The sequence below is a fragment of the Suricata suricatta genome, chromosome 13 (assembly GCF_006229205.1).
Source record: "Suricata suricatta isolate VVHF042 chromosome 13, meerkat_22Aug2017_6uvM2_HiC, whole genome shotgun sequence".
NCBI classification, from domain to species: Eukaryota; Metazoa; Chordata; class Mammalia; order Carnivora; family Herpestidae; genus Suricata; species Suricata suricatta.
The window spans coordinates 73,556,795-73,574,212 of NC_043712.1; the positions used below are offsets into that span (position 1 = coordinate 73,556,795).

Here is a 17,418-nt window from a genome sequence, read left to right on the forward strand (position 1 = left end):
CTCCGTAGTATTCCGTTGCACGGATGTAGCATACTTCCTTTTTCTAATTGGTAACCGCTGGTGACCGTTTCAGTTTTTTTTTTCCCAGTCTTTGGTGTTTCAAATCATACTACAGTGCCTGGGAAGGCAAAAGGTGCTTTTTTCAGCTCATTCTTACAGATCTGCAAGGACAGAGGCTTTTCTTGATAATCTCTCCCAGATATAACCACTCAGCACATCAGGAAGGCCCTTAAGTGTTCCAGAAAACTCTGCTGCTGAATTTCCTTCCCGTCTTTGGCCTTTGAGTGCCTACGTGCAGTCACCTCCTCCTGCAGGTTTTCCTCTTGTGACTGGTGCACCCCATTGCTCCCCGTAGCCCAGCTTCTCGGGTTAGAGCCTCGTGGCTCGTCACGACTGCCTTCTCCTCCCTATTTCCCTGTTACCTCTTTTGATCTGAAACTCCCGCCGTCGCTTCTGGGGCCAGCTCTTCACCAAAGATGGGCTTACAGTGGGTTCAGCCTCTTTTTTATTAAAAAAAAAAAGAAGTGTTTTATTTTTTTAATACAAAAAAGATATGATAAATCTTGCTTATCATCTTCCCACCCAGCAATGCCTGTGGCATATACTTTAGCACATAGATTTCCATCTTTATATTGGATATGTGAGCATAATTACATATGTGTATGTATGTGTCATCATTTACATCTGTGTATGTAACATCCTCCATTTGATATTTACTATGATACATTTTATAGGCATTTCTATTAAAATTCTTTGAATGCACTATTTTTAATGGTGTATGTATTTGCAGGAACCATAATTCACTTAATTTTTTTCTTTTGTTACGTTTTTAGATTACTCCATCCCTCCTCCCTCTTTTCTTGGTTATAAATAAAGCGGCCAGCGGCATCGTTAGACGCATTGTTGGTTAAGTCAGGACCTGCTTGCATCTTACACATCCCAAGCTAACCATTATCTGGTGCTTTCTTTCTGGGACTGGTTTTCCCAGACCTGTATTACTCTTTAGGCCTCCAGAATGACTTGCTTTCAGGACCCAGGGAAGACTGCGTAGAAAGTGAGTTAGTGTCTCCTGTGTTAAGGGCAGATCAGGTTAAAGGATTGGGTAGGACTGTAACTTTGATCATGTCATGATATATCTTGGGGGCTTTATGTGTGTTCTCTCAGTTAATTCTCAAAGTGAACTTGGCTGAGGTAGTCCATGTTCTTATTTTATTTATATGCTTTACTTTTTTTCTTAAAGTTTATTTATTGTGGGGGAGCGTGGAGAGGGGGAGAGTCTGAGTGGGGGAGGGACAGAGAAAGAAACCCAAGCAGGCTCCTCACTGTCAGCTCGGAGCCAGACATGGGGCTCGATTCTCTGAACCAAAAAGATCATGACCTGAGCCGAGATCAAGGGTTGGACGCCTGACTGACTGAGCCACTCAGGTGCCCCACCACATTCTTATTTTATTTTATTAAAAAATTTTTTTTCATGTTTGTTCATTTTTGAGAGACAGAGAGAGACAGAGCACAAGTGGCGGAGGGACACTGAGAGAAACAGAGGCACAGAATCCGAAGCAGGCCCCAGGCTATGAGCTGTCAGCACAGAGCCCAACATGGGGCTCCAACTCACCAGCCACAAGATCATGACCTGAGCCGAAGTCAGACGCCCAACTGACTGAGCCACCCAGGCGCCCCACCATGTTCTTATTTTTTAGATGAGGAAACTAAGGTTCAGAGAGGATGAGTAACTTGTTTAAGGTCGCACAGCTAGTAAAGAACAGAGCCAGGGTTTGAATTCTGCTGTGCTTACCTCTAAAGTCTACATCCACTAGAGACTTTTTAGGAATTAGCTCGGATTTTAAAATAGTTTGGGAAAGGTCAGAGCAGTGGTGTACTGGTAAAATGGCGTTTTAGAAAACAAAACAAAAAACTTTATTTGTGATGTTTGCCAATTCCCGGGGTGTAAATACTGCAATCATAGCTTATTTCAAGCTGCCAACAGTTTAATAATCCCCTAATGAAATGCTTGGATATTTAACCATCAGCGCAAATGGATACATATGGTTTCTTCCTGCCCCTGGGTCAAAGGTTTAATTATTTACTCATCCAGAGTCCTCTGTTCTCTTCACTGAGTTCTGATAGGTTCATTAAGTAAAAAAGTCCTCACTTTTAATGTTTATTTATTTTTAATGTTTTTTATTAATGTTTATTTATTTTTGAGAGAGACAGAGTGTGAGCAGGGGAGGGGCAGAGAGAGAAGGAGTCACAGAATCGGAAGCAGGATCCAGGCTCTGAGCTGTCAGGAGACAGCCCAACACAGGGCTCGTACTTCTGAACCGTGAGATCATGAGCTGAGCTGAAGTCAGATGCTTAACCAACTGAGCCCCCTGGGCGCCTCCAAATGTCCTCACTTGTAAGCAAGACAACTGCATATGTCTACAAAGTCCTTCTCAAAATCAGATTGCCATGGCATCTTTAAAGTTCTCTAAAATTCAGTAACAGGTAGGCACCATATCTCTACCCTCTTGAGGTTTATTTTTTACATGTGGCTCTCGGTGTTTGTGACTAACTCCAGGATTCCAGGCTTCCTCAGGGCATGGGAATTAAGATCAAAAGAAAGGCTAGTGAGACATTGTTAGGATGTGGTCAAAGATAAAGAGTTAATTCACTGTGTCTGTGCTTTGTAGATTAAACTATCATCAGAATATGTAATTAGAACCTGCTCCAAACACAGGTTTAATTGCTGATGGAAATAGGTGGGGAGGGGAAATGTGCAGGAATTATCCTCAGGACTTTCCGGCACTACCAGGGGGAAAACCACTTAAGAAGATCCAAATGACTTAACAGGAATAGAACAAACGGTTTCCGTTCCCAACAATGGTTTCGGGAAACCAACTGAGGCCGTGGCCTGCCATGTCTGAATGTTGCACCAGTGGTAGCGCTGCGATGCCTGAGTCACTGGTGAAGCCATTAGCAGCCCATTTAATATTGGTTCTGCTGCTGCAGAGTAGGGACGCTGAACTAAGGGATCTCCACAGCGTATTAGCGGCTGGGACACGGGATCTGGCGGTGATCCGTGCAAGTGATTCTCTGGTGACCGGAAGTACAGAGTTGAGCGGCCATCTTGGGAGATTACTTAGTCTTGACTGGAGGATTTGCCAGACGTGGTCCAACGCGGAGGGAGATCGCCATCCTTGGGCGCGGAGGGCAGGAAGGATTCCCACTGACTGCATAATTGACAGAGAACGATAGTCTCTCGTCATTGCCACTTTCATCGGGAGTAGCCACCTGATTCAAAGAGGAGTTCCGTGAACTCTGGTTGGATTTTCATTTCAAGGGTGTTTCTCCAGCCCGTGCTGGCATGGGGAGTGCTGGCCGTCGTAGTCCTTGGATGCAAACAAGTACTTGTTTCCGCGGAAGTAGTGCGGTTCAAGGAATGGGCTGAGGTTTGCCCCATCTCACTTTCCCCACCTGCATCTGCAACTGTGTTTAAAACAACGCCAGCACCCTGCTGATGGCACCTAGGCAGCTGTATTCTTTTATCGCCAATCTGTCATCTGCCTGGGCTCCCTCTGACTTGACCCTGGATGACTGCAATCTGCTTTGGATCATCTTCAAGGTGTGGCTCCTTAGTGCCTGTTTTCTGGAATTTTCGACTCTCCATTTATGCTCTCAATTTTGTTTTTTAAGGGTTAGAAGACAGGGGAAAGATGTAGGCATTGTCGCAAATACTCCCGGCTCGTTATGGGGAACATTTCCCACGTACTGGCCACTCCAGTGGCCTATAAATCATGCTGGGGAGGCTGAGCTGCAGCCTCACCTAACTCAGTGAAGAAGCAGTTTTTTCTCACGGTTAACGGTCTCATGTCTTATTTCCTAGATCATAGAGAAGGGCGGCCATGTCATTGACTTTATTGCTTTTGTCCAGCCATGAGAAACATTCTCGTCTGCTTCCCCAATCCCATAGTAGTGCTAAACTCCCCAACGGACTAATGCCTTCCTTTCTTCAAAAAACACTATATTTTGATAGTAGAAAATGCAAAGGGGTGTGGTGCTCTGACGCGGGGGAACAATCCAAGCCTGATTTCTGCTTGCGAAGCGCGTAGTCCAGTTGAAAGGGACATGTAATCATTTGGGGAATCAAGTTTGCTCTGACTCTTGGCTCCCTGGACCTTTTCATCATCTGGATGCCAGATAAAATACAGATGTTCTGAGCTAGAAACACAGCACCAGACTATTTTCCTCTTGGCTCGCATGGCCCCTTAAATGCCTGAATGCCAGACAAACTCGTTTTCAGCCGTTTGGTCCAGCTATAATTCGCGGAAGATATCCCAATCTGGATTGAATGATTTTCTTCCCAGCTCCGTCTCTAAAACTGGCCCGTGTTCTCTGGGGCCTTTGGCTGCTGGGCTTGTGATGATCTCCGAGCTGATTTTCCTTTAAGTCACATATGTGACACTGTCGTGGTGGACAGTAGCCATGGATGTCGCTCCTCTGAAACCCAGCAAGAGCCTTTATCCTGCTCCACAACCATCCTGTTCTCCAGCCCTTAGGAGACTCATCCTGAGCAGACCTCCCTTCAGCTGCCTTGACTCCTGCACTGAAATGACCTTTTCAACAAATCCTCGCCTTGAAATCAAGTGGAGAGCATCTCTTGTTTTCATGAGCATCTCTGCATAGAGTGTGAGTCAGATTTTTTCCAGCAGGATGAGGGTTTTGTTTTTTCACCACCACAGACACCGGGAGGTCATTGAAGTTTGTCACTACCTTGCAGTGAAGCCCCTGACGGAGGCTCCAGAGTGAGGAGGCCAGCTCCGAGGACGCGGGTAGGAATGAACACACACAGGCCTTTGCTGTTGGATCACAGGCTCCCCATCTCTCCTCCTGCCCCCATCAAAATCCCCACGTTCCCCATCTGCAACTGGAGGGGGTTTGAAATGGCTAGCTAGAATGATGGTAAGTTCTAATCAAGGGACTAGAAAGATCCATTGACCCAGCTTTAGTTCCAGTACTTGAGACCAGTTCTTCCTTGTCCAACTGGAAAAGCCTACCCTTACCAGCCATTTTCCTTTACTTAATAAGGAGATACATGAATGTGATAGAAGCGACTCTGAGAGCTTTGGGACAGTGGTCATTGGGTAGTTGCCCTACACGACTCTCTTTACGAGCTCTGACATCTCCTCCGTCAGGATAGAAACCCCATGGCCATACCACCGCTGGGTTTCCTTCCAGGACAGATGCCCATACACCCCAGCCTCCTGCCCTCTCCCGCCAGGACCACAGACCCCAGACTTGATGCCCACTCCCAGCTTTTGTTCACTGCCCAGCCTTCATCTCTGGGATATCCCAAAAGCAAGGGTTAAGAGGGAGAGAGGCAGAGAAGGTGCCCAGACGCCTGCTTTCTCCCTCTCGGGAGGCACATACCGTTCCGGAATTTGCCTTCTACCTGGGGCTGGGCAGGGTCCACGCACATCCCGTGCCGCAGCTGCAGCCCTTCTCGGCACGTGCTGCACTGCTGGTGACCAAAGCCGGTGCAGGTTTCACAGGACCGGTGGCAGGGCTCACATTCTCCCATGTCCGGGTCGCCGTAGAAGCCGGGGCCACATTTGCTCACACACACGCCATCTACGCGAGAACACAGAGAGGGAGCATGAAGGGGGATCCCCGGCTGGCTTGGCTTGGTGCAAGGCCAAGTTCCAAATAGGCCGTGGGGGGTCTCAGGAACATTTCTGTTGGAGTTTGTTTTTAAAGAAACCAATATGACACAAGTTTATTTCAACCAAGGAATGCATCTTAAATCCAACTTTGAAAGTTCTGCTTTTCACCGAGGATTTATATTGGCTATCAGCTCAAGGGGTTAAGAGCCTAGAATAAAGACCTTTCAAGTCTCAGGGCTTTGAAGACAGTACGAGTAAAATGAGTGTCCATAAAGAACCACTGAAGATCAGGGTGGATTGTCTACACCGTTCTCTGTCCTGCAAACATTCAAGAGCATTGGACCATTAGTTCTTCAACTAGAAGACTCATAGTATATTACCTTCCTAACCACCCAGAATTGACCAAAGGATCTTGTTTAACTTTATTTTTTTAATGTTTTTTTTTTTATTTTTGAGAGAGAGAGATAGCACAAGCAGGGGAGGGTCAGAGAGGAAGGGAGACACAGAATCCAAAGCAGGCTTGAGGCTCTGAGCTAGCTGTCAGCACAGTGCCTGCCGCAGGACTTGAACCCATGAACCGTGAGATCATGACCTGAGCCGAATCCGGAAGCCGGACGCTTAACCAACTGAGCCACCAAGCACCCCAGATCTTGTTTGACTTTTACAGTGCTTAGGAATATATAGCATGGACTGAGTCTCAAGGAAGGAGTCATGGTTCTGAATATTCCAGATGATTCCTTTCAAGGCATTTGTCTTCTGTGTTCACCCCCCTCCCACCTGCCCTCCACCCCACTTCACTCTTGTGTCCATCAGCTCAGAGATGTTTGAAATTAGTGAAATAGGAACTCCGCTTCAGGAATAGCAGCAGAAGGAGGGAGTCCTGGCTTATTTTCCAACCAAATTAAAATCCATCCTTGGACAAGAGGCCTGGGAAGACTGAGACCAGTCAAGTGGGTGCTCTTATTTCCCGGTGAGGTTCTGGGGGGTCTTTTCTTGGACCATGCCATTTTCAAGCTTACCCAGGAGAAAGGAGCCCTCTTCACACCAGTAGCACTCGTGCGGGTCACAGCTGCTGCAGTTGGTGTCACACGGTTTACATTCAAATCCTTCACTGTAGGTCTTCTGGGGACACGTTGTGTAACAGCGGTGTTGAAACCTACGGGGAGGAGATGGAGTTCCTTCCATGAGCTCTGTGAATCTATCTCTCTTAGCCACCATAACTTAATGTCCTTACATAGGTACACACGTCTTTTTTAACTGGTCTAGATACTTGGGTTTTAAGGGCAAAAACTTTCTTTTGGTCTATGTGCTCACCAACTAGGCCATTAGTCACCCTACTCTGGACCCTAAGGGCCCACATTGAAGGCAGCTAGGAAGAGGCAGCGGAGAAGGAAAGCAGCACTGATATGTATTTATGGGCTACTGATTATACATTTACTACACATTTATTTACTTATTGTTAACTTTTTAAAAAATGTTTATGTATTTTTGGGAGAGACAGACAGATAGAGTGCAAGTGGGGGAGGGACAGAGAAGACAGAATTTTTTTTAAAGTAGTTTATTGTCAAATTGGTTTCCATACAACACCCAGTGCTGTTCCCCACAAGTGCCCTCCTCCATCACCACCACCTCTTTTCCCCCTTCCCCCTTACCCTTCAACCCTCAGTTCGTTTTCAGTATTCAGTAGTCTCTCAAGTTCTGCATCCCTCTCTCTCCCCAACTCTCTTTCTCTCTTCCCCTCCCCCTGGTCCTCCATTAGGTTTCTCCTGTTCTCCTGTTAGACCTATGAATGCAAACATATGATATCTGTCCTCTGCTTAGCATGACACCCTTGAGGTCCATCCACTTTCCTACAAATGTCCAGATTTCATTCTTTCTCATTGCCATGTAGTACTCCACATCTTCTTGATCCATTCATCGGGTGATGGACATTTAGGCTCTTTCCATGTTTTGGCTATTGTTGACAGTGCTGCTATGAACATTGGGGTACATGTGCTTTTATGCATCAGCACTTCTGTATTTCTTGGGTAAATCCCTAGTGGTGCTATTGCTGGGTCATAAGGGAGTTCTATGGATAGTTTTTGGAGGAACCTCCACACTGTTTTCCAGAGCGGCTGCACCAGTTTACATTGCCACCAACAGTGTAGGAGGGTGCCCACAGAGAAGACAGAATTTGAAGCAAGCTCCAGGCTCTGTGCTATCAGCACAGAGCCCGACTCAGGGCTCAAACTCATGAACCGTGAGATCATGACCTGAGCTGAAGTTGGATGCTCAACCCACTGAGCCACCCAGGTGCCTCACAGTTAGTACTCATTTAAACCTCCATGCAATTCCCATATGGTAGATATTACTTGCCTTTAATTTCTAGATAAGGGACCTGAGTCTCAAGATTAAGTGCTCGAAGTCCCAGAGGTAGTCAAAGGCAGGCCTGGGATTTGACAGAAAGCTGGCTTGTGTGCTTTTGCCACATGGCAATAGGAAGGAGAGTCATGTTGAGACATATACCATGTTAGATTTGTCGATTTGAATTGGAGAACTGTGGGAGTGATTGTTATCTGTGTTTCACTTAACCTAGTGGCCTGTGTTTCTCGTTACCCAGAGGATAACTAAGCCCTAATGAAGTACCTGGCTTCATTCTGGACTTTGTGACTTCTCTTATGGACCAGGTCTCCAGACAGACATTTGGAAACAGCTCAGTGTAGATTTCAAGCAGCTTACCAAAATGTCTGCCACTAGATTATTAATATTAAGAGTGAAGTGTCTTAGCCTTTATGTATTTATATTTTTATGCATCTTATCCGTTCTCATGCTATAGTAGAATGTTATATTTCAGACTCTACTGAGTTACAGGATTATTTGAAGGGGAAGCAGAATCGAGTTGACCTTTGCCTGCTGATGAATTTCACAGCATCGACAAGCTATCAGAGGGAAGCTTTGCCTTTCTTCACTAACAACTTCAATTATACAGTGTTTCACTCCCAATATTCAGTTACTAACCAATCTCAAGGGTTATACATGTGTATTTCTTGGAACACCTCATGTTTTATGCTCAGTAATACCAGGCATGTTCTTGCAGTGTATTTGATTCCCCAAGGATTTTATGAAGCCTTCTCATTGGTGGCCAGCAGTGCGCTGCCCCGAGGTTGACCAGGATGCTGTCGGGTGACAAGAGGAGGTGAGGGGGTGTCTCCAGTGTCAGCATGAGGGAGGGCCAGTTGGGCCACAGGGATGCAGAGAAGAGGAACAGAGAAGAACAAAGTGGGAACGCCCACTTCCGAGTAGCCACTATCTGAGAGGCTAAGCTATCCTTCCTTGGTTCAAGGAACATTCTGTGCCCCCAACCATGTGACCTTGGCGAGGAGCGCCTGCATTTCTGCTGTTCGTCTCTGCCTGAGGTGGTGTGTGGCAGGCTGCGTGCTGGGTGAAGGCCAACTCTGAATATGCTGACAGATTGCGTTCTGCTCATTGACTGGCATCAGCGTAGGGAATGACAGGGCAGACATTATTTTTGCTGTTGCAGCTTGTTGGGTGCCCCCGCCCCTCCCAAGCTCCTAATCCCTTTCAGCACCTTCTCACCCAGTCCCACACCTCGGGCCTCTCGGATGTGATGGAGGTGGGGGGCACCAGCCCACTAAAGTCGAGGTGACCCAAACCTGGACCCCCCACTGGCTTGTGGTGCCACATCCCATGGCCTCTTGGAGATTCAGTTTTCTCTTCTGGAGAATAATGTCAGTTCCATGTCCGTGGCCACGTTCGTGGAAAGGGTAAGAGAAGAGCTGAGTGTGAGTTTACTCCCCAGTTGTTAGCGTGACAGGAAGGAACTAGGCAGCTTATACGTCATCCAGGCCTTCCTGTTCTCCTTTGCCTTCTTAGCTTTTCTTCAGAGATAGGCCCCCATGGACCCTAGGAGGCAGAGGAGAGTAGGAATGGAAGGAGACGTTGAGACATGCCATCTCTGATTTGTAGATTTGAATTGGAGAACTTTGGGAGTATTTGTTACCTGTGTTTCACTTAATCTGACGGTCTGTGTCTCTTGTTACCCAGAGGATGAGTCGGGGGCGACTCACGCACCTGGCTTCATCCTGGGCTTTCTGACTCCCGTTAAGCCCAAGGTGTCCGTGCAGACATTTGGAAATAGCTTGCTCAGGGTCAGGTGTTTTATTAAGGTTTGTCCATGAACAGCAAGCTCTGAATCCTGGTAACCCATGGCAAGATTCCTAGACACCAGTGTCAGGTTGGATGACTTCCAGGACCACAAAAAAGAGGGCCTCCTTTTGAGTGAAGAAAACAGCTGGGCTCTTATTACTAAATCCAAGAATTGTTCATTAATAGCTTTCCCGGGGCAGAGTTGCTTCAGGCTGCAGGGCTCGTTGCTTTAATCACTGGATTTAGGATTAAGTCAGTAATGCTTAAACTGCAGAAAAGTTATTGCCATGAAAAAAAAAAAAAAAGCAGACTTACATGTAATGCCCTGTAGTGCATGATGTACAAGCGCCTGGATCACCTGGAAGGAAATTAGAATAATGAAACATAGTAATTATCAAGTGTCCATCATTTAGAAAAATGGGCTTTGGAAAAGTTGTGGCCTGAGACAACCTTTTGGGATAGTTTCGTGAAGAGTACTGTCCTGAGATGGTATTTGAACAGATTACACTTTTATTTTATTTTATTTTATTTTACTTTATTTTATTTATGTTTTATTTATTCTTGAGAGAGAGAGAGAGACAGTGCTAGAAGGGGAGGGGCAGAGAGAGACACAGAATCCGAAGCAGGCTTTGGGCTCTGAGCTGTCAGCACAGAGCCCGACATGGGGCTCGAACTCATCAACTGCAAGATCATGACCTGAGCTGAAGTTGGATACCTAACCAATGGAGCCACCCACATCCTCCCCCCACCAGATGACACCATTTTGAATTAGTAACATGGTGTATGCAATGACGTATCTTTATCAAAGCTAGGAAAATAAGAGTTCTCATAAATAGCTGGCCCTGATCTGCGAGGAAGTGTAGTCCCAAGCTACTAGGTTTTCAAGTTGCAGATTAAGAACCGTCTACATTACATAGCTCCGGGCCTCTACTGAGGGCAAGGCCTCAAGCATGTCCACACATGCACGTTTGGAAGGGGCTGCGAACTTCCCTCTCTGAGTGGTAGGTTTTCCATGAGTTACCCCCAAATGCCTGCCAATGTGAGGGAGCATCATTTGGGAGACTCCTTTGAAATCTGGACAATTATTTGTTTCCAATACAGCACCCACTTTGTGTTCCGCACTTCGCAACCCTCTTGAAGACACTGTCCTCTTCTCATTAAGTACAATGATTCAATGTGTTCCTGTTGGCTCAGAGAAGGGACTTTCTCCTACAGCTTTCAGGGGACTTAATGAGAGAGAAAGGACTTTGAGAATCACTAATTCAGTCTATTTCCCTTCCTCTGAACCCTCCCTGAAAGATGCCAATTTCCAGATCCAATTATTAAGGGAATTCTATGATTCCCGCTGGCCCTCGATTCCTGTGATAAGCAAAGCCATCTCCAGCAGGTTTCTGTAATACCTCAGTTCTGCTCCTTCTTATTCTAATCAGAGGTGTGGTTGAGAATAGTTGTTCCTTTTCAGAAGATTCTTTCTGGTACCTAAAGATCATATGTCACCTTTAATTTGATTTTAAGCAAAATTATGTCCTTTTGAACTCTGTGCACAGCTTTCCTTTCTAATGTATTCTAGGCTCTATCGTGGTTTTCACCAAGTTTGTCTCTTGGTGGTACAGCCTTGCTTCAATCTATAGCCAAGTGTTTCACTCGGATCCTCCTAGGGATGTTTCAAGACAACACTACTGCATATTACACATTATGTGTCTAATGCATTGTACCAAAAGTTATTGGGGGAAACTGTCTTTTTTAAGAATTTTATTTATTTACTGAGAGAGAAAGAGCAGGAAGGGGTAGAGAGAGGGAGAGAGAGAGAGAGAGAGAGAAAATCCCAAGCAGGCTCCTCACTGTCAGTGCAGAGCCTGATGTAGGGCTGGAACTAATGAACTGTGAGATCATGACCTGAACTGAAACCAAGAGTCGTACAGCCAACTGACCAAGCCCCCCAGGTGCACCTGTTGGGGAATACTTTCTGTGAGAGGCTCTTCCCTTTAACCAGGGATTGCCGGAACCTCGTGGACATAGCCTAGTGCTGGTGCAGTGGAGAGGGTACTGGCCTGGGAACTGGGCTGTCTGTTTCCAGTTTGAAGTTGGAACCCTGGCTTACCTTCCTTGCAAATCTGCATAAATGTCGCTCTCCTTCCTGGGTTCTGATATCTGCAGGTATGAAGTGATCTGGCTAGTTAAGATGGTAGCAGAGACTCTCCAAAAGTCAAAAATTCTGATGCGGAGTCTCGCAGGGGTTGGCAATCCATGGCCCACTCTGGGGCCACATTCAGCCATGTCCCTTCCATAGGAAAGACTGAACAAGAGTCAAGACAGCCAAGGACATAGCCAGACCCTTCTGCAGGAGGCTGTATGGTTATTGTTTTTTTCTCCATTATACAGTTACATGGTCTGGTATAGGGCCACCAGTGACATGAACCATAAGCCAGGCTAATTAAGTGACATAAGGAATCTGCAGCTAGAGGTACCATGACCAAGCAAAGCTCACGGAAATTCTTAGAACTCTTGCCGGTGGGGAGGGGAACTTTATGCTTCTGCAATTCGTTGTTTGGGGGATCTGACTCCATTTTCAGGGGGTATGAAGGCCCCAGTGCACACTGGTGGTTCCACTGGGTGAGTTTGTCTCCTGCTATGAACCTATGTCTGCATCTGCCTTATTTTCAGTTCTATTCCTAAATAAGCTGCTGCTTCACAGCTCACAGTTGGGCAAGCCTACTTTTTCCTGCCTGTCCCCGATGAACATATTTGACTCTGACAGTTTTGCTAATTTGGCAAGGGCTGGGGAAATTCTAATCCTGTTCTCTAATGTTCCGGCCATCCCTCCCATCTAGGAATTTAATGAGTTCGCTCTCTGCTCCTTTAAGCAGGTCACTGATGAAAATGTTAAACAGAACCAAACTTCAGAAATGTGCATACCAATGTAATCTTGAGTCCAGGGACCCTTCCAGCCCAGATGCACAGTGAATTTGGTACCTGTCCGATAGTTTGCATAAATGAATAATGCATAGAACAGGAAGTATGTCTTATAACAGCTTATGAATGCCCATTAGTCTTTCTCATTATTACCAGTCATTCTGAAGAATAAGAATTATTAAAAAAAATTTTTCCACCCCAGAAGATCCACAAGTCAGACATAAGCTAAATGGATTTAGCTTGACCACTGAGAGGCAGCTGCTGTGGGATTAAGGAAAGGTAACAATCCCAAACCTAGAGGTTGACTCTAAGTCAAGTTGGCATTTAGAAGGTGAGGAGGGTTGGGCTTAAGGAGAAAGATGAATTTTCCTGGCTTCGTGTGTTGTGTGTATGTGTTGGGGGAAGCTGGAAAAGTCTAAACAGTCTAGAATTGTGAACTGTCTCGGAAGGTGGTATCCAAAGTAGGGTGTTTACATAGCTCTGATTACTCAGTGTTGTCAAACTTTTGAGCTGAGAGGACATAGTTGGGGTGGAGATGGGGCAAGTTCAGTCAGAATTCAGAGAGAGTCTCACACATTTGGAAAAAAGCCTTCAGCAACAGTTACTGGCTTCCAGCTACTCACATCCCCACTAAGGAGAACGTGTGAGCAGAAGTCTTGTCAGGCTGGGGATACAGTCTGCCTTTCTGGAGAAAACTCATTTTTGCTGTCTCCTTTTCATGGGGTGTGTGGACAGGACCACAGTGTCCCCTCTGTCTGGAGAGCTCTCCGTGATCCTCTGTGTCACTTCCACGTTTTCCTTAGTTTCATCAGTGCTGGGTCTCACAGAAACTCAGCCTTCTCATGGAGATGTTGACTCGTTCAGTGGTCAACTTCTATCCTCCGCCATCTTGTTTCTCAGGAGTCCGTGTAGCCCCCGCCATTGAATATGGCTGGATCGGGGTCATGTTAGTAGGTATGGACACCTCAACCTCACTTATAAAATATATTGGAAAGAGATATTTTCAACTTGCAACGGAACTGAATTTTTAAAATGTGAAGAGCAAAAGAATTTGTTTTTTATGGCTTACATAAACTTTGAGTCCTATAATTAGAAAAACATAGAAGCTGAAATAACTTGAATTTGCTTTTTCTAAGTTAATTCTTCTTGTATGGTTATTTTTCATGTTAGGAGACAAAAGACACTTGGTTTTTTAAAGAACAGCCCTTTATCATCTAACATCTAGTTTTGCTGCAATTAGGTGTGGATCAAGGATGTTATTGAGGCAGAATTGCCTCTCTGCAAAATTGTGAGGTTTTGCAGTTAATGTCAGGATGGTATTTCTTTCAGGATTCATTTTCAGGCTTCTAGGACTTTCATCCATACCTCATGGCAGCCAGGCCTTCCTCTATTCCTGCCTATTAAAACTGATCTGTTCTATAGTTCTTTCCTCTACAGACCCACTAGCTATTGCCTAGGATGATGGATTAATGGACATGTTAAACTTATGCTCTTGGGTGGCTCTTAGGTTCTCATCTGCCTCCGTCCCTCCTCAGATATCCTAGGACTTATATACAGCTCCTTTTGCTTTGACCTCTTAGGCTACCTCTGTAAATGTTCCATAAAGCAGCACCCACCTTACTGAAATTCAGCATACCCTGGACGCTTGCTTTTCCCAGATGATTCCAGCCTTTTGGCTCAATTTCCTTTCCAGTTCCACTAACCTATATTCCAGGCTTCACCAAACTTGGGGCTCTGTTCACCTCCCGAGTGCCCCTCACACATAGGCAAAGTGATGCTCCACCCATTCTTCATAGGTTTCTAGTCCCAAATATTCTATAAGCTGCTTAATAACAGCATCTGAAGTAGCAATGTCCCCTCATTGATCACCCCAGTGGTTTAAAGAATTTAGCATGTGCCGGCAATGCATGTGTATATGTCAATTATTTATGTGTGCTAGGGCGTGAATGTTTCACATCTTGAAAAAGATAGGCTCCAGTAGAAAATTTAATAACAAAACAGTTATAAATACATGTCCTATCTTTTGCTGTGGGCCAGTGGTTTGTCTTGCATCCTTCTCTTTGGAGACAAGTGACTCGGGCCACACTTAACAGAATGCCACGTCTGAGCTAATATATTCATATACCAGCTTTCCAAAAATATGTTTTACATTTGATTCTGTAGAGTCTTAACTAGAAGGGACAGTTCTCCAATGGGCTCACACATCTGTGCATATATAAGGACTTCTTGTACTTGGCTTCTAGCGCTTCCATATTAATAGACACACTCCATGACTCTAATTAACTTGTTCACCTAGCATTTTTGGGTTGGGAGATATGTTGAAAATATAGATAGAAATGGAGATGACTGAATGATATGACTGGATTCTATTTTTCTCCCCTTTTCCTCACATCCTATAGCTCTGGTGCATAAATGTGTTCCCCAGAAAAAAAATTCTAGGTTAAAATAACCGGTGACTATGTGCCTATGAAAGACAATGTAAAAGTTCATCTGCTGAGAATAGATTTAAAAAGTGTGATACATTTATACATTAAATTTTTGGTTCCTGAAAATATTTAATGGGGAACCTGGGTGGCTCAGTCAGCTGAGCGTCTGACTTTGGTTCAGGTCATGATCTCACGATTCATGGGCTCAAGCCCTGCACTGGGCTCTCTGTTGTCAGTGTAGACTCTGCTTCGGACCCTCTGTTCTCCTTTCTCCCTGCCCCTCCCCCCCCTCAAAAATAAATAAACTTAAAAAAATATTTAATGACATGGGAACATTTTATAGGCTATGTGAATCAGGATGTCAATCCAGATCTAGTATGTATATAATATGTATATATATCTATCTATATGTGTAGATATACTTAATCAAGAATCTGAAGGAAAGCTAAACTGTTATTAGTAGCTATCTCTGATTTTGTTTATGTGTATCTTTCTAAATTTTCTTAATAAATGTGTGCTATGGCATTAATTAGAAAAAAATTCTATGAAGGAAAGAAAGTGGGTGCTCAGGCTATGAATTCCAGGAGTCATTTGTGTTTGGAAAACGGCCTTCTCCCACAGACCTCTTTTTCAAGAGAATGGATCCTTCGCTCCCACTTTTCATTTTCTGTCTCCTTTCTTCACACTTCTGTTATTTTATCTTTCCATTTCTTTCCTCAGCAATGCTTGATTCTACGTCGCCAGGACAAGACTAATATTCCACGGGGTTTGGTTAAAACCATGGCAGATGTTTATGCAAACTCCTTTGTAAAAATTTACCTTTAATATGAAATGCATTTCTGATGGGAGCATGTAAAGGAGACAAATGACTAGGAAATGGGGTTATTCTCAGCTCTGCCTCAAGACTTACTCACTGGATGAGGTACTGTCACTTGGGCCAAATATTCTTAAACAGTTCTCTTTATGAGCACCTGAAGCCTTGTGAGAGCATCAGCAAGATGTCCCACCCCTACGGAGATGTGCCACGGGTCCCTTTGAGGGGAGAGACAGTATTACAAGGAGCCAATACCTAAATTGTTCAGGGAGATAATTAAGCACATTGTCAATAATGCATATTCTCTCAGAGTAAATATGTACTTATTGGATGATGCTGTCCAAATCTGTTAGGAAAGTCACTGGCATTCTTCATTTCACTCAAAAACAATGAACTGGATAAGAGATTTATATGCCCACAAAGTACAAGTCATTTTAAGTCCCAAATAGCACTAAAAAGTATGTAATTGACATAGGCCTTGTACTTAGAATTGCTTTGGATAATTAGCACTCACATACAAAATGGAGCCTCTGACCAGCTTTGCCAAAGCAGATTTTTTCTGGAAGGTTCAGCGGTGCTGGGATACAAAGTACTTGGTTAGGGGGACCGTGGATGATTTTCAACCATTTTATCCTTTTCTGGTGTCCAAGGACAATGAATAAATATTTGCATTGGCAATCATGTAACTGGTGCAGCCGACAATGGGGCACAACCCCCTGGAGGGTCACGGTAGTAGAGAGACCAGAATAAATAATCTAAATCATTGTCTACAAATGTTGGCTAAAGGACGGCTCCGTTCTCCATTGGACTCTCGTCTTTACCAAGTCCTCTGGTTCCAACAGTGGAGTATCGTCAGAGGCGAGCTGTTTCTGGATTCCCATTCTTCTCTCAACCAATTAGCAGGTGGGAGTGATGGGTGAATACACAGAGCTGAGTGCCTGTGTCCGTCACTCTCTCCAGCTCATTCACTTATCCATTCATTCTGGAACTTACGTTTTAGAGGGAAAGTAGACAACACAAGAAAAACTAGATCATTATTATAATGTAAAATAAAATATAAATCTTCAGTAAGTGCACGAAACAGCCCTACAGTGCAAGCTCCATGAGCACAGGTGGCTGGGTTCGGTTTTCCTGCATCTCCGTACCATCAATATTGCCTGGCACACAGCAGAAGCTTTAGAAATATGCACTGAATGAGGAAGAAGATCATATAAACTAAGTACATACATTCAGATAAAGGGTTGGGGAATAATGAGATTAGAGAGGAGACAAGAGGTCTTAATTTAGACAGGCTAGTTGGGGAGAGAGTCTTTCAGGAGTTGACCTCTGAGAGGAGATCGGACTGGTACCAAGGAGATAGCCATGTGAGTTCAGAACTCAGTGTTTCAGACAGAGGCTAAGAAAAGTTCCTCTGTTAAAAGAAACGTTGAGAAGGCCAGTGGGGCTACACTGGATGGAGAGAAATGGAGAGAGTCCAGAG

At 44.8% G+C, this 17,418-nt stretch overlaps 1 protein-coding gene across 1 annotated transcript in view; it reads right to left on the reverse strand.

Annotated features, from left to right (window-relative positions):
• The window catches only part of PCSK5 (proprotein convertase subtilisin/kexin type 5), a 461,176-nt gene that overhangs the window by 40,376 nt on the left and 403,382 nt on the right, over positions 1 to 17,418 (reverse strand). The window contains exons 25-28 of the mRNA XM_029920456.1: positions 10,101 to 10,143; positions 6,659 to 6,795; positions 5,407 to 5,607; positions 423 to 500 (exon numbers count right to left, since the gene is read on the reverse strand). Coding sequence (XP_029776316.1) covers positions 423 to 500; positions 5,407 to 5,607; positions 6,659 to 6,795; positions 10,101 to 10,143 — 459 coding nt within the window. The remainder of the gene's footprint in view (positions 1 to 422; positions 501 to 5,406; positions 5,608 to 6,658; positions 6,796 to 10,100; positions 10,144 to 17,418) is intronic.